This window comes from Halichoerus grypus, chromosome 9 (assembly GCF_964656455.1).
Source record: "Halichoerus grypus chromosome 9, mHalGry1.hap1.1, whole genome shotgun sequence".
Taxonomy (NCBI): Eukaryota; Metazoa; Chordata; class Mammalia; order Carnivora; family Phocidae; genus Halichoerus; species Halichoerus grypus.
In genome coordinates, this window is record NC_135720.1 from 83,786,957 (window position 1) to 83,809,334 (window position 22,378).

Below are 22,378 nucleotides of genomic sequence, written 5' to 3' on the forward strand. Positions count from 1 at the left end.
TTTTAAAGATTTTATTTATTTATTTGACAGAGAGAGGCACAGCGAGAGAGGGAACACAAGCAGGGGGAGTGGGAGAGGGAGAAGCAGGCTTCCTGCGGAGCAGGGAGCCTGATGCGGGGCTCGATCCCAGGACCCTGGGATCATGACCTGAGCTGAAGGCAGATGCTTAACAACTGAGCCACCCAGGCGCCCCAGTTTAGTAACCTATTTTTAAATGCTCTTCCAATTAATCCAACATTTTCTCAGGGATAATCCCAAGGGCAGGATAATCCTTAGATGTTCCCTCTGTCAGTTCAGCCCCTTAGTCACAATCGCCAAAGCATAAAATCACCTACAAGAAGCCAAACTGCCCATGATTACTTTTATCCAGGCTGGGATTTCCTTCCCTCCCTGGAACACCAGCTTGCCTGCTTTGCATCCACTTGAGGTTTAAAATAAGGAACACATTATAATTTTTTTTTTCCAAATTCTCTCCCATATTAAATTTTATGCTCTTAAAGAAATGCAGACTCAGTCTTGAATTTCTCACTATACTGAGAATCTCCAATCTCTTAGGATTTTACATTGCCTACAGACATTCAACATTTGGGGAAAACTTTTCCATTTTCTATCACCACAATGTGCCCATTCTTCTCTCATGACAGTAATTGCGTGCATTCCTCTCCTAAACAATTCATCCCAAAGGCTGCAGTTAAAAATCATGCTCACTCACCACTGTGGCTGTTATTTTTTCCCTCTCTAACAGTTTCTCAATTATGCGCAATGTCATTTCATTCTGACTCTTACCACAGTCTATTCTTAGTTCTTTTGTCCTCTCTTTTCCTGCCTATCTAGATCAGTCCAGCCAAGCCCCTCTTTATCCTCAGCCACACAGTCCCATGATATCTAGAGCAACCTCTTCCCTTTCAACTCACAACTGCATTTCTCTTAGTCAAACATTTGACTTATTACAATGCTATTGTAACAGCTTTGTAGGGTGACGGCTGGTGGCTATGCTTGTAATGATCTGGGCATGACATATAGAGAAACTGAATCACTCTGTTGTACACCTGAAACTAATGTGAACTTGTGTGTCAACTACACTCTTATTAAAAAGATCAGACCTATTTTAGTGAAGAATGTCATCTCCATTAATTATTCGTTTTCATTTATCTGTGTTCAATATACTTTTTAAACTTTGCATTAGAGAAAAGCAAAAAAAAGAAACAATAAATATCCAAGTATTTACACATGCGATCTGCCCTCCAGAATCTTGCAACAAAAATAACTTCACATGTAAGATTTCACCCTTCAAAATCAAATATTTATTTTACAACATAAAAGGAAATAATGTTGATCTCATATGATAATCATAAAAATATGTCTAATCATAGAAAAACAGCAAGTCATTTGTTCCAGCTCTTCAAAAATATTTTAATCATGCAAAATCAAGATAATGTACTCTAACATAATGCTAAAATATTAACCAAGATGAAGTGGCTTTTGTTCATTTTACAGGATATTTGGCAATAGTTTTTAAAAATAATTACTCTAAAGGAACTCTAAATATATTATTTCAGAAACAATATTTTAAAATATAGCAGTAAGCAACAGAAACTATTGTTCTTTATACATTTGTGGCATAACACTGCCATACAAGTTATAGAATTATAAAATAAGTGTTTCATAGTACCATACAGATCCAGAAACTGGTTACAACTCCTACCACACACACATGGTATTGGTACTAACAGACATGCACAGCATCCTGTAATTCATACTGCAGTAGAATACAGAGCACAGAGAAGAACCGGTGGCTGCTGGACAGCGAGAGCTTACGTGGGAAGTAAAACACACAGCTTTTTCAGAATCCTACCCATTTTCCTGAAATACTTAACATACAAAGGACACAGTAGTTTCCAAAGTGAAAATAGTGCCAGGACCCAGTTGGCCATCTATCTTCTTAGGTAATACTAATGAAAGGCCAATAGCTTATATAGGAAAAGTGAGTCAATGGTCTTTTTATAAAAATGAAAAAAAAAAACCACGTATCAAATGATAAGCTAATGCTTTGCTCTCATCTCTTAATTGTAACGCCGCACAATTAATATGCCGTCAACTCTTTTATGGGAGATGGTTACTTCATTTCTAGACAACCTTATTACTGAATCTTATCTCAGCCAGTCCCTCAGTTTAATTTCTGGTTAGTAAAACCACCAACTATTGAAACACACTGGCAAAGAAATTAAACTTAGTATCTGATTATTTGCCTACTTCTATCTACTGAAAGGTTTCAGTCTACTGTGGAGTAGGCAGAAATCATGGTTCAGATGAGAGTATTAATGGGATTCTGTTTGCACACCAATCCCTAACCTCCTAGGCACAAATAACATAGAGCTAATTCTGAAATCATATCCCCACCATAAAGCTTTTACAGATCATTCCTCATCTGCTCCCAACAATTCTGTCACTTGTACAAACACATCATTGGTTATATCTTTATTTCTGTGGTAAGTTTCTTGTTACTGTTTCTAATCTTTTGTTCCATTTGTGTTTTCCTTTTCTTCACCTGAAACTAAATCTCTTAGCACTGAAAAAAATAATGCCCATTTGACCAATGAGTACAGAACTTGAACATTTCTTAGGACCAAGATTATTATATAACTAATCTCTCTGTAATGTAACTGTAAATTGTTCCATAAACTCTGCTATAATTTAAAAAGTAAACTGTTCCATAAACTCTGCTATAATTTAAAAACGAAAATATGATAAATTTCATAGCTTAAATATATTTTCATAAGGTTTCTGATTTTTTTTTTTAACAAGGTCTTTCAGCGTAACAAGTAGGCATCAATGTCTTTTCCCTTTCAGTTCATTTTTAAAATACACTGAGTCATTTTATAAAAACTTTTTAATATTTACCTATGAAAGAACAACTCAAAAGAATTTTTGATTGAAGAACTGGGAGGAGGGGTGGGCAGAAATGGTATTTCAATGTTTCCCAAGATAAAGATTCAGCTACAATTTACATAGCAGGTGTCTAATTGCTCACAATTTCCTAAACAACTACAAAAGGGTAGCAAATTATAACAGATATTTTGTGAAAATTGATACCTATTAAAATTGTGTATGGGGTCCAAGGCAATCCACCTTCTTCAGAAGTCAGGGATAATGGGGCTCAACACCCTCATGATTCAGAGGAAGCTCTGAGGACCCATCATGCCTTTGGAGAGACTGGAACCCAGTGTCGGCTCCACTTGACCAAGATGCCCGCCCACCTGATTCTTAGTCCCCATTCTCAACTCTACTTCCAGGCATAGTTTGAGCCATAAAACAAAGCACTTAATTGTATCCTCCATATGAAAACTTTAATTCAAGCAACAAACATATTAAGAAGCGATTTCCCCACAAATAACTAAAACAATAATTCTCAACAGATCAGGAAAAGAGCAGATGACAAAAAATATTCTAATCTAGGAAAAAAAGCAAAAACAGTGCTTTTTAAATGTTTCTAATAAGAAAATTAATTTCAGATTCCTCTAACCATTTACTGGAATTAAACTTTTAAATAAGCCTCTAATAGAATTCCATTTTCTGCATCCATCTGCAGCTAAGAAGAGAGTAAAATACAGATAAATATTGCTTGTAGTAACTGAGAAATGTTTAAAATGAAAATCATAGCATGTAGCAAAATCAAGGAAGAGCATAAATAAATGTACCAATGTAGTTAATCTTTCTTACCATAGACACTTTTTGTCAAATATAACACATTGTTGAACACTGTGGCAAGTACACTTCCTTATGAACTAATGCTATTGTCACAAAGGGAAATTTCTCCAAAATGAAAAAGCACCAAGGTAAATTCATTAAAATAACTGATATTCATGGTTTGGAAAGTTCCTCATGACAAGATTTTACAATGGAGTAAAAATTTAAACTTCTGAATGAAAACCATTTACATTAGTTAAGGCACATCTGGACACCTCCAGGCATTCATATTTATAACTATATTATTATTAACTTCAGTAATAAGGGATTTCTAAAAACACAGCCTGTCCCTGAACACAATCTGCTGGGTGGGCTGGATAACTAGAACAGGGAAGGAGGCAGGCTAGTACTCATTGTCACCCTAGAGATTACCCACACAAATCTGTTCATGTCATAAACACTACAGAATTCAAAGCTGAAAGAAGCCAAAATATGTAACTCCTAATTTTCTAGATCCTACATTGACTCTGATTGACCCATACTATGATGACTACCTGTCATCATTCTCTACAACCATACCTGCATTTGAAATAATTCTAGCAATTCTAACTCCAGCCTACCTTATATTTAACACATATACCGCAAAAGACAAAGGGGAATTCTCTAAGTGGGAAACAAATTAGAAGTCTTCAAAACCATTCCTATAACAAAGGATCCCCACTCAGCCCAAATAGACATGGGAGACCCATAGACGAAACTACATTCAAGTAAGATCAAGAATGTCCTTCTTTGGTTAGGAAATAAAACTTCTAGAAGAACCTCAATTATAGAAAGACAAAAACCTGGTTGATTTACTCAATAGAGTATAAACTCAATCATAATTCTATTTTAAACTTGGGAAATTTAACTGTAAACAATTAACCAAATAGTCTCTATCAGTTCAACCAGTTTTTGACCACTCGATATGGAAATTTACCTACTAAAATGGTTTTTTAAAGAGCAACTCAGATAGAACTTTGCACTGTTTTTCCTTTTTCGCCAGATCATATTTTCACTCAGATTAAAGCATAAAAGCTAGAAGCAAAGTAGGTAATTCTATACAACAAAATATGAAGCATAATGAAAACGATGGTTGTTAAGTGACATTTTCATATACTTGTATTTTTAATACTTCGCAAAAAAAATCTTGGAACTTCTCTAGTAACTCCTGAGTTATACATTTTATTTTCTACTTGAAGCTGAAAAAAAAGTAGTCTCAAAACCAAAATTCAAAATAATTTTTGAACTGAGAATTAGACCTGATTAGAGAAAGCAGACACATTTTCACTTCTATTATGATTCTTTTGAGTTTCTTATGAAATTAAGCATGAAACTGTATAATGATACAATATTCTTAATGTTATAAACTTTTTCTCTACTGTACAGAAATATATCTTATAATTATATATCACTTTACAGTATTTCAAAATACTTTCACATATATTATCTCCTTAGAGATATGAAAGCACAAAATATTAGAAATGTACTAGACTAACCAAGCGATATAACATCTATTTGCCATGAAATGCAATTTAATATTTTATCAATAGCCAATGTTTATATCCTCGCGGTCCAAGGTACAACAATAAAGTCTATATATTTGCAAAGATTCAATAATGTTTCTAGCTATTTGGCCATGCTTCACCGCATTTTTAAAACAGCTTCTCAATAAATTTCTGCAAGCATATGGTAGTTTTTAAAAATACAAAACATCACAGTCAAACCCAGAGGGCTGTTTCATATCTAAGACCCACATAAATACATATCTATAGATCTTAGTTAAAAAACTATTAATTGTACAAAGTATTCTTTATAGAAAAAAAATTCCAGACACTCATAATTTTTATTTGCCGAAGGAATGACATCCCCTCACTTGTTCTCCACTGAAGAATTCTCTCATAAATTATTTGCAGATTAAATAGAGGAATCATACTATTACATCTGAATATGGATCTTAAAAATGACATAGTGGGAAAAGGCCCCTGTTTTAAATGGAAGCCAGGCAGTTTTCCCTTGAGACTAAATATTCTCAAATTAATTGGCACAATCTAATCAAAACCCTAATTAGGAATAATATTCTAAAAGTTAAATTGTTGAATGAAATGTTTTTACTTGTAGGGGCTCTGATATACTACAGTTTCCAAGTCATTTCAGATTATATCCATTTATTTTAGTCTCTGTCCACTGTTTTTTAATATTTTAATATCTGGTCACAAATTTTTAATATTATACACTTAGAAAGCAGTCTGACCACTTTATCATGTATTCAAAATTGGTAAGATATTTTGAATTAATCATGTTCCTACAGTTCGGTTCAATGTGACAACCACTCTCACTGTCTAACCCTGGAAAACTGTTTATTAGCTCTATGGGGACATTGCTACAAGCACCACATTAGAGGGTCCATACAAAAAAGAAATTGAAATGCAAAAGCAGAATTGTTTCCCCAAATCTTTATGCTCACTTCACAAAACAATAGAAAGCAAAAAATGGGATATTATGGGAACCAAAAATAAGAAAACGCTCCAAATTAATTGGAGTATGATAAACAACTTGGTTATAATATTCATATTTAAAAAGTCAAGTTTGAGCAACTGTGATGTTTCATGTAAACTTCAAAGCAATAAAGTATTTCTAAAGGCATACTGTTCATATAGTCTCTAGAAATCCTCTGCCGGAAATCCCCTGATCATAAAGGTAACAGAAGATGGTATGATATGACTAACAAATAGGACACAGTAAAAATTCTTGGGGGGTTAAATGAATCTAAAAGCCCAAGAGATACACAAGAGCCAATTCCGCTCCACAAATGAAAGTGAAATTTTTTTCTATTAATTGCTTTAACTGTATTTGTATGTATGCTTTGAAGTTCCCACCACAGCATTTCTGATTATTTTCGGATTTGTAATATTAATTAGTAATAGTAGTACAGGAAATAAAATTACTTGCTCTTAATGTATCAACACATTAAGGGCTTGCTAAACCGAAGGATATGGAATTTTAAATCTATTCTCAATTTCAAGGTTTGACAACTTAAGAGACACATCAAATTGTTTTCTTTTTTAAAGATACTCTGGACTAAGCACTCTTATTAATTTCATAGCCCACGGAACACTGAGATAGTCAAGGATTTAGGGACCACTGCCTTGTTGCCAGTGTAAGAAGCATGCTGTTTAAAAATAGTAATTTCTTTCCTTATTTTTTAATTCTTTAGTCATTTGCATTCAGAAACAAGCACCAAATTTATATAGAACAGCCATAAAAGCAAAATCCTTTTCTTGGACTTTTGCATCAAAATTGGTTCTTAAGCATCTAACATAGAAAAACATTTTTATTATTTAAAAAAAAAGCAAATTCTTGGTTATCGTACAGTTGAAAGTGCCCCCTCTGTTCCACTTAAATTTCAGTACAGGGGATCACTTGAACGTACTCTAGAAAAGTACATGCTGGCTGACAAAGATGGCAAATGAGGGCAAGTGCAGAGAGACGGAAAGAGGAAAGGACAGTGGGGCCAAGAAATGGGCTAGGAGATGATCGCTCCCCAAGAACACAAATTTCACGTACCAGAATTTAAAAATAAGCATGTGGAGGTGTTGCAGTGACGAGTCCAAATTACTTTCCGAAAAAGTCTGAAACGACCACATTTGTTTTTCCAGCTTAAGAAATAAATCCATAAATTGGGCAAAAGCATGGCAACAGAATGAAATTTATCCTCTTGCTTTTTATTCGTGTAGACTGGCATCTCCCAAAGAATTTATTTGATATATCAAATACTACATGATTATTTCTAGATACATTGAAAATAATTTAAAAGCAATTACTATGGACAGAATTTGAAAAGTCACACCCTAAAAGCATTACAGAATACATTCCTTTATTGGGTCTTGCTTAAAACTTCTTACTAAAGATTAAATTCATTGTCATCCAAAATGAAAAACCAACAACAAAACGTTGACAACAGAAATCACAAATAGATGGCTAAAATTCGCAATGTGACCCTCCGTTCTTCAGGAGACCTTGCAGGGTTCCTCCCCCCTGCTTACCTACGCTGGGGTGTGCGTTCTCGGGTAATTTCACTGTAATTGTCCTTCACCGGGGGAACCTGCAGGTCCAGGATCTTCACAGTCTTTGTTAGGAGTTTCACCTTCTTCCTCGGTCTCAGGGGGAGCTGCACTCTCCCTCCTCTCTGTGGGATTGGTGCCTGTTTTTTCCGGGTCAGAATTTTCGGCCTTACCGTCCTCTGTGTTTCCCGGCTTGGTAGCTTCACTGCTGGGCTCGGCGCCTGGCCGGTCTGTCTCCTCTCCAGGCCCTCCAGGTGCTGCCTTTTTTTCTTCCGCCGTTTTGCTATTTAAATGAACAGCTGAGGAGGAATTTTTGGAGTCCTTGGATTTTTTGTGCATAGAAGTTTGACTGATATGACCAGAGGCGGGAGGGGCAGGCATTTTCTGGGCTTTGCTTCCTTCTGACTGTTCTTTCCTCGGCGGCCCCCAGATAAAATTCTCTGAAGGCGTGTAATGTTTCTGGGCGAACCGTAGGAGCTTTCTCCTCTCTCTCCTGTCTCTAATCGTATAAACAAAATACTCCAGAGCACTCTGTTTAATATTGGGAATAGTATTTTCCACAAGAGCTTCATGAAGAATAAATTTTACAAGAGGAGATTTAAAACTTTCATATCCAAGCTCACCGAGGCTTTTAAGAATACGAGTGATTCGTAAATAGTTGTGCTGGGACCTGAAAGAGAGGATTGAATAAAATGTTGGGGGGGGGTGTGGAAATCAGGTGAAGGAAAGCAGGGGAAAGAAAAGTACTGGAAAAATATTTTTTAACTGAACAATGACTTTACTGAAAGTCGTATTAGACACCATGGGAAGAATAAATCAGACGTTATTAAAACCTTATACTTCAATGTAATGCCAATCTATGTGAAATTCAAATATATAATATAAATTCCCCTTGTTGCTTTAGTTCTGCATATTTGAAAAATATTTAGATCTAAAATTGATTCCCACTGATGTTGAATTGTTGTTTATTAAGTATACACTGAGGATGTGATCTCCTGGAGCATTTATTTGCAACAACACCAACTGTATTGTGCCCACCACAGGTAACTGGTACCAAACATAAATGCAACATTAGCCATCAGCTGAAGGTATGATTCACAGTGTCAGCAAAATCCACCATTTTAGCCAACTTACAAGGAAAGCAGCAAAAACCACTCTACCTTGCTAGAACAATCTGACAAAGGATGCAAAACTGACTTCTTTAGCGGAACATAGTTAGGAGCATGGGCTTTGGAGTCACACCTGAGTTCGCACCATGGCTTTACCACCCACAGCTATGTGAAGATACGGTATCTCTCTCTGACTGAGTATCCTCATCTGTAAAATAGGGGAAATGGCCCATCTTACTGGACTGTTATAAGAATCAAAATGAGTTGAGACATATGCAGGGCATGTAGAATTCAAAAAATACTAGATACTATTTAAAATTCACATTGTTATTGTTATTATTTAAATACGGTACTAAGGGCCACCTCTATGTACCTCTCCCAACTTAATCACCTAATTGTCTTCCATCCGTGGCCTCTCTCTCCTTTTTCCCCAATCGGAGTATTTTAAATTTTGCTTCTAATGGCATGGACTCCAAAGAAGCCTTTTTCCCCAAATTGCACAAACTTCTTCTCTGTCCCCAAAGTAAGGCCTTTATCAGGTGAAGGCTTTCCAAGCCTCCATCTCTCACAATTCATAATATCTCTGCCCTACAACACCGGGCTCTAGTTGCCTTATTACAAATACCTGGCTGCATCCACAAGGCTTCTTCAGCTGCACGTATTAATCATGGATCATCAACAGCCCAGGTATTTGTTTACCCTATACTGATACACAACCGTAACCACCACTTATTTCTAACTTCCTAAAACCTGTTTTATACACCGGACATTGAACTTTATACAAGCAATGCATACACCTGCTTTGGTTTCACTTACGAAGAGCTAGCAAATTATTTGGGAAAAGTGAAGAAGGATGCTGAATTACCTGAGGGACAGAAGGGGATGGTTCCACAGTCTTACATTTTAACAGGAAAGCTTATCTGGACAAAACAAAAACCTTTATGATTCAGGCTAGCCAAATCTTGGAAAAGACAAGTCCAGCAGTTTCATCATCCCTGTTCTTCTGGATGTTTACCACGAAAGTATTATCCTCATATTCGACTCTTTGAGGCCAAAGGGTAAAACATAGCAGGTATGTTTGTGTCTTATGAATCTGTATTTTTTAACAGTTAGGAAGTAAGAGTCTTCTAAGACAACATGAATTTGAATGAGGTTAAGACCATGTGCCATTAGCAGCAGAGCTGACTTAGTGTTAGGTTAGTATGGAGTTTCTCTTCTCCAAAAACTTAGTGATAAAATCCTTGAGCAACATCTGCTTCATAAATCTGAGAAGGAGATGTATGGAAAAGTGGGGGGAATATTTTTCTTTAAAAATCCCAAAGATGAGTTACCTGATCCAACAAAATTTACTCTATTGCCACCAGCTCAACTGCACATACCCAGTCTTAGATGAATGGCCAAGATGAAAGTTCTGTGCACGTGTATCTGTATCTATATACCCTCCGATGTAAAATACTTATGTAACAGGGCGCCTGGGTGGCTCAGTTGGTTAAGCGACTGCCTTCGGCTCAGGTCATGATCCTGGAGTCCCGGGATCGAGTCCCGCATCGGGCTCCCTGCTCGGCAGGGAGTCTGCTTCTCCCTCTGACCCTCCCCCCTCTCATGCTCTCTGTCTCTCATTCTCTCTCTCAAATAAATAAATAAAATCTTAAAAAAAAAAAAAAAAAAAATACTTATGTCTATATACTCTCCGATGTAAAATACTTATGTAACAGTAGAAAAGGACAAACACTTGGGTTGAAGAGAATGAAAATGAGGATTATGGAACAGAAGTATACAAGAGAGAAATTGAGTGCTTCAGTATGATTTGAAATAAATATGACAAATAAAGACAAAATGGAAGAGAACAGCTAAAACCCTCCTAATGTTATCAGCGGTCTCTGGGGTTGCACAGCAGATAAAAGAGAAGCTGGGCTTCCCGACAGAAGTAAGGGTGGTAAATAGGACCACAGGTGTCGGGAAGACCAGGTAGGTGAAGAGAGAACACAAAGCAAGAACCAGGAGGTAGAAAATAAAAGTGAGAAGCAATTCCAGAGTCTAAAGTATGGCTCCATAATCTAAGGTGATTACAAATAAAACTGGAAATACATCTGAGTGGTTGGTCTATATATTTGTACTCCCGTGTTTCAAAATATTTCACTTTTTTTAGTCATGGTCACTTGTTCACTGAACGTTACTTCATTTCACTTTCATTCAATACTTTTTTGGCTGCTGGGCTACTATAAATATATTGAGTTTCCTGCCTACTCTAAGAAACTCAAGATGTCACACAGATTAAAACACAAATAAAAGCTCTGTGCAATACCCAGGGAAAGGAAAACGAGAGACAGTGGGCGGTAGAAAGAAAAGGATCTGAATGGGGCGAGGGAATGTGATGGTTAATTCAGGCTCCCTTCCCCTGACCCAAGCCAGGAGATCATTTTAATTAAAACTTTCAGAAGGGTTCTGTTTCCAGCTATCAGTTAGAGGATCTGAAAATAAAACCCCAGGGAGAATTTAAACTGGCAAACGTCTTTTGTTCATTGTTTGTTCGTTCAACAAACACTTACTAAATAAGATTGCTATTCCAAGAAGTTGGAGACGGTGATTCTCTAAAATGATAGTCATGCTGCCGTCCTTCATGTCAGTAGGCTACTTGCATATAGCTTTCGTTGACAGTATGTCAGAAATGCTTAGAAACTCTGTCCAGAGACAGCTACCCACATTGCTTAGGCAGAGGTATATATGCTTCTGTTGTAAGTGCCCTATATAAATCAAATTTAACTTGAGTTATGAGTTAATGGGTCTTCTAGTCAGGATCATAAAGCTTTATGCCCATATCTTCAGTGTTTTAGTATAAGCTACCATTTTAATAGTGTTGACTGTGACTAATAAAGTAAAAAGAAGGCTTAAACATTAATACTTATACTCATTTTAGGAAAGCAAGATGAAAGTTCTAGAAAAATACCAAAAAATTCAGTTAACTGATGCTCAAAACTGTTGGGCAAAGAAAAATTTCTTAGGTTACTTTTTTTCTTGGTACTTGCCCAGCTCAGCTAATCATAATGTGCTAAAAAAAAAAAAAATGCTTTAAAGTTGTTGGTTTTATGGTCCAGCATTCATAAGTCACCCTATAATTAAAAAGAAAAAAAATCAGTTTGCATACAAAGAAAACAATAAGAAAAATAAACTTTGGCTATAAGTATTAATGAAAGTTATAAATATCCAGGCAAAAGAATACAGCAAATCAATTCCAAATAAACCATGTTAAATTTTCTTCACAGGTTTTAGGATTTAGTAAGCAAAAGTGGGCTTTTGTTTTTTACCTAAATAATGAAAATTCTAATTTTCCCTCTTTTTTAGAAATGTACAGGCACATCTCAGTCTTATAAAATGATTTTTATATGTCATAGGCCTAATTTATGGATTTAATCTAACAAGGTACCATGCTCGACGAACAGACTGTGCTGAAAGAAGCTCACAACCTAGCAGAGGGGATGTGGAAAACGATACAAGAAATAAGTATAAATGCCAAGAACCATGGTATAAAGAGGGAGAGAGGCCACACTTGGCCTGGGCAGTAGACAGGTTTCAGGAAGAAACAGCTCTGAAGAGGAATGGCTTTATTCCTACCTGCAATTTCATTCTTTCTTGTTGTTTTGTTGTGCTTTAGAACATAGAACAAGGAATAAAATGCATTTCAGACTAGCTTTTGAATTCAAATTCCTGGGTCCATCTACCAGTTGTTCCTATGTTCCACAGAGAATTCCAACCCAGAAAAAATAACATGCTGGCCCCTGATGCACTGCGGGGGCTTTACTTACTCATTCAGATGCTGAAACCTTTCCTGCCAGTTAACAGCCCGAGCAACATTTCCAGTTTTATCAACCAGTTTTATTCCAAAAAATTCTAACATCATCTTATAAGCCAGGAGGAATCTTTTAATTGCTTCTTTTGTTTTTTTGAATTCCTAAGGGGGGGAAAAAGTCAGCTGAAATGATTCGGTAGTTACTAGGACAATAAAATAGCAATACTATCTGGCCATCTCCTATAAAATGAAATGAGCTTGCATTACCTCAATTTCATATGTAGTTAATTCTTTAGCATAAAAGTTCAAGCCTTGTTCTCTCAGGGGGAAAAGCCTATTTTTTAGAAAAATAAATATTAATGTTATCTGGAAAACATACATGATTAAATAGACACGGTTCAAGATACAGAAATGTTAACTGACCATTGAATATAAGTGTGGTTGTGCTCCAGCTTTTCATAATCTCCTTTCCACTTATTTAGAACTTCTTCAATGTAAACACCTAAGTAGTAAATATTTAGAAAATGAGCCAGACATTTAAGACATTGTTGAAGGCACTTTCACATTTAACCACTTAATCTTTATATTAAAACCTCTGACATTTAGTAATAGCACACAAAAATTATGCCAAGATGAATACCCTATGCCATATGCTCAGTTATGTAATAGGCCTAATTTTTCAAAACTCAGTGGCACCTCAAGTCACAGAAAGTTCTATCAGACAGGGTTACTCTAAAGCAGTTGACAAACTATGCCATTTGTTTTAGAAATAAAGTTTTATTGGAACACAGCCATGCACATTGCAACAGAGACTACATGGCCCACACGGCTGAAAATATTTACTATCTGGCCCTGGACAGAAAAAGTTTGCCAACCCCTGCCCTAGATGGTCCTAAGTTCTTTATTTTATTTATTTATTTTTTTAGTTCTTTAAATACAAGATGGGATCAAAATGAAATGTAGCCCAGGGAAAAAGAAAGGAATAAAAGAAAGGTGAGAGAACAGAAAGAGAGGGAGAAAAGCATGAAAAAGGAGAAGGAAAGAGAGGAAGGAAAAACAGAAGAAAAAGGACCCATTTTACACACAGTATACATCGTCCAGCTTAATCTTCACAGAACTCTCCCAAGCCAGTGCTACCATCCCCATTTTACTAATGAGGACATTGTATGATTTATTCAAAGTCACACACTAACAAAAGAATAAATCTAGGAGTAGAATATAGGTCTTTCTGGTTGCAAAAACTAAGCCCTCTTTACCACATCCTACTGTTTCCCCATAAGAACTTATTACAGCTGACCCTTGAACAACATTGAGTTTGAACTTTTTTGGTAAGAATACAGTACATAATGCCTATCACATACAAAATATATGTTAATCAACTATTTATGCCACTGGTAAAGCTTCCAGTCAACAGGAGGCTATTAGCAGTTAAGTTTTGGGGCAGTCAAAAGTTACACATGGATTTCTGACTGCACAGGGGTTAGGGCCCGTTGCCCCTACACCGTTCAAGGGCCAATTGTAGAACAAAACCGTCCTGCTTCTCTAATTCTGTCTAGGTCCGCACATTTGACTATGTGGCCATTTAGTCAATTTTACAGAAAAAAACACAACATATTTCTCTAAACATAATTGATCTCATTCTTGTTTCCACCACAGATCACCAGTTTGTAGTAGAAGTCTACTCTTGGAAGGTTGAGTAAAAAGTTGTTTTTGAATCATCCTGTTGGCCCTATCAGCATTTTAAAACCATTTACCCCATGATTTCCCTTCCCACTACCCCTCCTCCTGCTTAATAATTAAAATACATCATTGCAGGCTTATGCTTATTGGCAAGTGTTTGTGTGTGTGGAGGGGGGAAGGATATGTGCACGTGTACACATACTGGGGAGGAAATTGGGTGAGTTTATGTAATTTATATAATAAACTAGAATAACATTTTATGTGACCTTAGATAAAACTCCTGACCCCTACCAACCCTATAAGATTTCAAAATAAATTTTGTGGTAAAGATTACAAAAAATTAATGCAGTGCTTGAAGTTATTACTTTAAATTACTACCTCAAAAATAAATTCACTACTAGAAATAAAAAAATAATTCAGTTACATACTGTCATGCTCAATGTTTTTAATATTTAAAGGCATTCCTTTAGGTAAATTTTATTAAATTCAAGTCAGAGTCAAATTAATCTATCATCGCATTTCTTCAAAAGGTTTTCTTGTCCCAGGTCCTAAAAAAAACCCTAATAATTTAATTAATATTATTTTAATTAGTAAATAAAGTGGTGTGTTTCTATCATTAGTAAATACAACAGAGCATTTTTATCCAGATGTTTCCTCCTAAATCAGAGCAGATTTTGGGGACACAATCTGGCCATTGCAACAATGTTCTTAAGTCCAAACTCCCAACTGTCATATCTCTCCGTACACAGTAGAGGAATTCCTCCTCCCAGCACTCCACCTAGCCTTCAGACAGCCTTCATCCAGTTAGTTCACCAAAGAATGTAGTCCTGCTACTTGGAAAGCTTTGCAATCTATGACCCTCATTCCCTGACTCACATGGCTGTGGATATGGCTCAGTTTCCACTAAGAACAAAGAGCAGAAGCCAGGGCCATCTGGTCACCTCACAGAGATAAGGGCGAGAAGGAGAGACGCCAACTTGGCTGGTTTGACCTAGATAAAATTAGGATGCCCATCATGAACCACAGCATGGTGCCTCAGTGAAATATGCGTATTACCATAGTGGATGCATCCTCTCCCTATAGAGAGAGAATCTTAGAAAAGATCCGATGAGGGCAGTTTTGTACAGTTGTGAAGGAGGAGGCAGTTTATTTGGCAGAGTTGAATGGAGATCTACTGTCTCTGGAGTTCCCTTCCCAGGATATTGGAACACTGAACTGGGACTGCTGGAGCTCCCTGACCCCTGATTCTGAAAATCAACAGGAAAGATAATTCTAATATAAACATTACTTTTCAATTATGTTCTAAATAATTTGGGGGTATGGTGTGGTGAAAGGAATACTAAACTCTGGATCCTAGACCCAACTCTACAGTCGAGTGATCAGACAAGTCAGTCGTTCAAGCTTTAAAACCCAGTAACCTCATCTTTAAAATGAGGAAGATTAATTTGATTTCCTCTAAAGTTTCTTAGTAATCTAATATCTATGATTCTGTAAATTTATCTTATCTCTTTGCCTCTCACAGAAGTGGCCCCCACTTTCTTTAATATAATAGCCACCATGAACAAGTGGTGGGAAGGTATTGCTAATTCACAGTTATTCCTCCAGAAATTGCCAAGTGGATGTTCACAACTCTAGAGTCTAGGATTTTGGGGACACATTAGACTACAGACCAAAGTAAAGCCAGTCAATGAACAAATGCATTAAAAAGGTACTGACCACAGAATATACAAAGAACAACTAGGTATATGTTATTATTTAAAGTTTGCTTTTTACCAGGATAGCAGATTACTCACCATCTGGCTTAAATGGAATTTTATTCTTATAAAAACGAAGATTGCTCAAGTCATTTTGATATCGGATATCTTTGAAGTTCTGCTAAAGGAAAAAAATAAGTCAATCTCCAGCATATGGACATATAAAAAAGGCACAGGACTCTTCTTGCATGTTTGCTTACTAGCACCACAAAATAAGAAAAACAGAAGGGAAATATTTTACATTTTAGAAAAAACATTCTATACTCTTACTGGGTACTGATGTCGATATTTGTACAGATCCCTCGCAGCATAAAAGCTTCTCTTTGGTTTGGCAGTTGCTTCAGTGGCATCACCACCCTAAAATAAAAAGTGAAATTCCATTTACATGGTGAAGGAAGATAATCTGAGAAATTTCTAGAACACTTAAAATAATGAACATCTGTAAGAAAAGCCTGAAAGGTAATAAGCTGTTCAGAATAATGACAATATTAGAATTTTTTTTTTAATTACTCAACTTTTTATTAAGGAGAGTTTATAACTTACTCCACAGCAGGCATAGTATTATAGTAAGCCCTGAGTACTCATCACTCAGTCCCAACAACCACGAGGCCATGGTTAACCTTGTTCCATCCAGAGCTCTAGAAACTTTCTTTTAATGATGCCTACTAGCAACATTTTTTGGCCTTCTATTTGCCTGATTTGAACCCAATAACATTTGTCCTAAGGTATTTTACTGAATAAAAAAACTTTATTATTCACCAAGAACCTATAGAGGCCAAATGTTCTAGATCAATATTCATCAGATATAGAACTCAAAATGAATTTAAGACATTTACTTTACCAGAGGTCACACAAGTGATTCTATGACAAAATTTATTTTAGAATACATAATACTAAAAAATTGTTAAGATAATAAATCAATTCTACAAAGAAAATTGTCATTAACTTTGCAACATTTAGCTGTACTTAGAAGGAAAATAAAACTTATGAAATGATTTGCAACGACATGGATAGAACTGGAGGGTATTATGCTGAGTGAAATAAGTCAATCAGAGAAAGACATGTATCATATGATCTCACTGATATGAGGAATTCTTAATCTCAGGAAACAAACTGAGGGTTGCTGGAGTGGTGGGGGTGGGAGGGATGGGGTGCCTGGGGTAATAGACACTGGGGAGGGTATGGGCTATGGTGAGCGCTGTGAATTGTGTAAGACTGTTGAATCACAGACCTGTACCTCTGAAACAAATAATACATTATATGTTAAAAAAAAAAGAAGATAGCAGGAGGGGAAGAATGAAGGGGGGGAAATCGGAGGGGGAGATGAACCATGAGAGACTATGGACTCTGAGAAACAAACTGAGGGTTCTAGAGTGGAGGGGGGTGGAGGGATGGGTTAGCCTGGTGATGGGTATTAAAGAGGGCACGTACTGAATGGAGCACTGGGTGTTATACGCAAACAATGAATCATAGAACACTACATCAAAAACTAATGATGTAATGTATGGTAATTAACATAACATAATAAAAAAAAAGAAAGGGGGATTTTTAAAACAAACTAAATAGCTTTCTAAACTCCATCCTTCATAGCACCATAACAAGTACACAGAGGCATGAATAATCTGTGAATCCAGTGATAACACAAGGTGACATAAATCAGCAAATTTAAGACATATATACACAAAGTAGTAAAAGCTCTCAAATGAACTTCAGATTGTAGTAACTTATATGTGGTAGTTTATTCATACTATTTAAATTCTAAAAATTCTCACCACCATGAATAATTTTTAAAATGTAAGATATGGGTCAATGTAATCAGTTTCAATTCTCTAACTATACGTACTATTAGAATGTATAAGGAAATGCTTTGTGTCCCGCGTCATGCAGAAGGACAGTAAGTCAGATGACAATGAGGAAAGAGAAGACATAGTTTAGGTCTGAATGTTCATTAAGAGCTTCACCCCCCTCCCAATCCCTTTCTCATCATCCTCCACCCCCATCTGTGTTGACAGATTAGCATCCTCCAAGCAGTTTTCGCACATTTTTGAAGTGGTGTGATTCTCACTATTACTACAAGTATAGAGATACTTACTTTAACACCAAATTCTCTGATGTTTAACATTAGCTACTCTGTCATGTTATATAAGCAAGGAAAAGCTTAAATTCTGGTCCTTGCCACACGTTTCAAAATAGCTCTGCCTAGCAAGTTTCTGAATCTATTTAGCCTGAGCTACAACCATATGAATCATCATCCTACATTTGTATAGAAAGCACTTTTCCATTTACAAAGCACTTACATGTATATTATTTCATTTGATTCTTATGACACACACCTGGATGGCAGTTATTAGTGTTTCCAGCTTAGAAACAAGGTAACCCAGGCTTAGAGAAGTTGAACAAGGCCCCAGAGCTCAGTGAGAGCACAGGAACTGGAATCCCAGGCTTGGGGCTACAAGTCCAACTAATTAGGCATGAATCCATTTCAGCTCCACTAAAAGTGAAGGAGCATGATAGGAACCTTGGTAAAATGTCAACAGCCCAAGCCTTGGGTTGTCTTAACTCTGCTACTTATTTGTGAGGCCTTAAGCCAACCACTTAACTGAATCTTAGTTTTATCTTCTGTGAAACAGAGATAATGACTCATGCCCCTACCTATTTCCCAGGATTATCATGAGAATGACTGCATCCTCCAACCTCTAAATGTACCAACCTGCAAGCATCTGACCTTGTTCCTCCAACTTCTGCTCCTTTTGGATTCCCTATCCTGTGCCTTTCACCTGCTCAGCAAAGGATTTTTTTCCTTAATATATTGTTCCTATTTCCTGCATCATCAAAATTTCTCTCTCTTCTGGATCATTCCCCTCAGCAGACAAACATGCTGTAATATCACTAATCTTAATACAAACATACACAACATTCCTTGACCAAATCCCCCCTCAAATACGGATCCATAGCTCTGCTCCCTATTACAGGAAAATATCACCAAAGAATTGTGCATACCCCCGTCTTCTCCTCCTCTTCTCCGATGACCCACCACAATGAGGCTTTCATCCTCAGCATTCCATCTAAATGGCTTTTTCAACATCACTAAGAAATCTCCATTTTCACCAAAACATGTCTCAGTGCTCAACTCAGGCAACTTCCCAGCAGCACTGGCCAGTTAAATGTTGTCTCCCTCCTTCCTGAAACACTGTCAGGTGCCACACCTCTCCTGGTTTCTTCCTATCTCATTGGTTGCCCCTTGTCAGCCTTCTCTTTGGCTCCTCCTCCCCTTCATATGTTCTAAATTGAGGAGTGCCCAGGATTTAGTTCTTATTCGTCATCACTCCTTAATGACCACATATCTCCCAGGACTTTGTACACCACCATTCTTAGAAGCTGATGATTGCAGTCCTGGACTAAGGCTCCATCCATAGATATGTTAGGAATTCCACTTAGATGTCTAATAAGATATAAAATTCAAGAGAATTCTTGATTTAAGCTCTGATGATGCTTTTTCCCCGGACTTGCCCATCAAGTAAGATGGCACCATCATTTGTCAAATATTCACTTGAACTAGGAATGAAGGCAATGAAGGATGTGAGAAGTAGTCATGACTGGGATATATTCTAAAGGTAGCTCTAGCAGTACTTGCAAATGACTATGGGGAGAGGCAACAAATGGAGTTGAGAGTCAAAAAGCAACATTAAAAAGGAGATTTTTTTAAGGAAGTGAAATGGTGACACTAACAAGAAAAATAAATCATTAAAGGGGAAAAGGGAGGGCTGCTGTGGTCTACCATTTTCTGGGGTCACAATTAACAGACTGAAACATTAATTATCAAATTGTTTTATACAGATGGACCTAGTTAGCTGGATTGAATCTAAGCTGGTGTTTTTTGATATCCCAAACTTCTCTGAGAAGTTCTTAATTGGGAGACAAGATAAAGGGAAACTGGCATACAGCCTCTAATACTTTGGCGGGGGGGGGGGGGGTTGTTGAATTCACAATGCAAAATGACCCATCAGCAAACCAGAACACAAGGGGCAGAGAGAGAGTCACAATTCCAACAGGTTAAAGGTTCTACATTGGTTACAGACATACTTGGGTTTGCATCATTCATTCTCTCCCTGGATGTTCTTGGGCAAGCTTCTCAAACTCTCTAAGCCTCAGTTTCATCTAAAATGGGGATGAAAAACAGCAACTCCCACCCAACCCCCGAAATTGCAGGTGACTGAAATAACATGTTTAGCATAGAGCCTGCACTAGGACTTTGCTTTCTCCTGACCTACACAGAGATGATCATCCAAATTTATGAGGCAGCCTTAGCTGTAATATTTAGGTGGTGACTCCTCTACTCCAGCCAAGCACCCCGTGGTCATATTTGACTTCGGGTTCCGTTTTTTGTTTTTGTTTTTGTTTTTTTCCCTCACTCTCATTCTTCCCCAGCTGATAAAGAGGAGGGCCTAATGCAGAACCCCAAACCTTAAATACCTCCAGGATGCGCACTTCTTTTAGAGGGCTGGTTATACAGTTCCTCCTTTTTAGTTTTCTGAATTATTTTCAGTCCGTCAGAGGTTAAAAGGGATATTTATCTCTTTACTAACCTCTCCTCCAAATTGTATTAGGCAAATGATTTAAGCACAGTTGGATCAACAAGTCTCTGGGTGATACAAGAGTTTTGAAGAGTGCCCTGAACTCCTCAGTTGAAAGGCCTTAGTTAGGGTAAGAATTGTGGCATTTCAACTTCGGTTGGGGACCTTCCGCAATACTTTTAATGGCTGTAGACCCTACTGTAGGGGAGAGTGCTCGCAGCTCCTTAGTTGCAGTCCCTCCTTATTCTGGGTAATTTTTACCAGTAACACGCACTAGACCAGTTTTCACAATCCTCTATTTTTAGACAGGTTCCTCCCACCCCACCTTCGCAGCACCCAGCTGCGCTGCAGAGGCAAAGAAAATACCCATTCAAGTTGGGTTCTGCCTTGCGGGACTTCCTCGTCGTGCCCGCGGACAGGCCCCAGGCCGGCAGGGGACGGCTCCGGCGCTCCCGGCCACGCCAGGCCCCCCGGGTCCGCGGGGCGGCGGGACGGCCGCGGGTGCCCAGGGGTCCCGCCGCAGAGCACCAGCAGCCGCCGGCGCCCCGGCCCCCTGTGCGCGGGGATCGCTCGGCGTTTGCTCCTGTCCCCGGCGACGTCCTTCCTCAAGGGGCAGGGGCGCCCTGGCCCAGCCCGAGGCCACCGCGGTGCCGCGTACCTGCTCGGCGCCCGCCGCCTCGGCGTCTTCGTCCGGTGCGGTGCCCGCGCGGGGCCGCCCGCCGACTCGCTCCGGGGGCTGCGCAGGCTGCTCGGGCTCCTGTCCCGGGCCCTCGCCGCCGCCGCCCGGCCCCGGCTCCTCGGGCTCGGGCTCCGAGTCCGTCTGCCAGGTGGAGTCGCAGTCCTCCACGGTGGTGGGCTCGCGGAAGCTGACCCCGCCGAGCAGGTTGCCCATTGAAGAGGCGGCGGCGGGCGCGGGGCTACGGGGCTGCGGGACGGGGCGCTGGGCGCGGGCTGCGGCAGGCACGCTAGGGCCCGGGCATGGCCTCGGCGAGGGCGCTGGGCGGCAGCCTCGGCCCGCCCGCCGCCGCACTGCCTCAGCGCGGCGAGCGGCAGACAGGCACACTCGCGGGGAGGAGCCGGCGGCCCCGGGACCGCCGCCGCCAACGCTTGAACCCGCCCATCTGGTTCCTTCTCCTCCCCGCCCGCGGGAGCCGGTGCCGGCCCGGAGCCCCGGGAGCGAGCTGCCTCCGCTCCCCGCACCCGCGGCCTCAGGGACACACCTCACTGCCCCCTTTCCACCCCGGAAGGCCTGCCTTCGCTGGGCCTTTGACGTCTCCTGGGGAGGATCGGGGTCAGCAGTTCACCCGCCCCTCTCCACCCCTACCCGGGGCAGGACCACCAGCTTGGGGCTCCTCCCAGCTGAGCGGGAAGAGTGGTCCCGCCCAGCTCTGGGAGCCGCGGGCTGGGGTGGACGTGATATCGAAGGCGGTGTCACAGTCTGCGGGCGAGTCCTGTCCACACCTCCTCCTCCTCCTCTCCCGGCTGGTCCGGGAGAAAGATAAATTAGCCACAGCAGAAGAAGACAAAAGCTAATGGTGACGGCACCACATAAACAGAAAATCCCAGCTACCACGACTGTATGTATGTATTTAGGGCAGCCACCTAGAGTCCCCATGGACGAGATAGAGTCAAAGCTATCTGTCACCTCATCTAATGAGCGAATATCTCTTGAAACAAAAGGAGCAAT

The 22,378-nt window shown here is 39.1% G+C and overlaps 1 protein-coding gene across 2 annotated transcripts; it reads right to left on the reverse strand.

Moving 5' to 3' along the window:
• Nucleotides 1-1,281: 1,281 nt before the first annotated feature.
• Nucleotides 1,282-21,920, reverse strand: OGFRL1 (opioid growth factor receptor like 1). 2 transcript variants are annotated; one of them, XM_036067166.2, is made up of 7 exons: nucleotides 21,350-21,920; nucleotides 16,388-16,474; nucleotides 16,157-16,235; nucleotides 13,107-13,185; nucleotides 12,951-13,017; nucleotides 12,700-12,845; nucleotides 1,282-8,457 (listed from the first exon to the last, which is right to left on the reverse strand). In XM_036067166.2, the coding sequence occupies exons 1-7, from the start codon at nucleotides 21,581-21,583 to the stop codon at nucleotides 7,800-7,802; spliced, it is 1,350 nt and encodes a 449-aa protein (XP_035923059.1). In that variant the 5' UTR covers nucleotides 21,584-21,920; the 3' UTR covers nucleotides 1,282-7,799. The 2 variants fall into 2 exon arrangements, with proteins under 2 accessions (XP_035923059.1, XP_035923058.1); XM_036067165.2 differs by having other exon boundaries at nucleotides 16,157-16,238.
• Nucleotides 21,921-22,378: the final 458 nt, after the last annotated feature.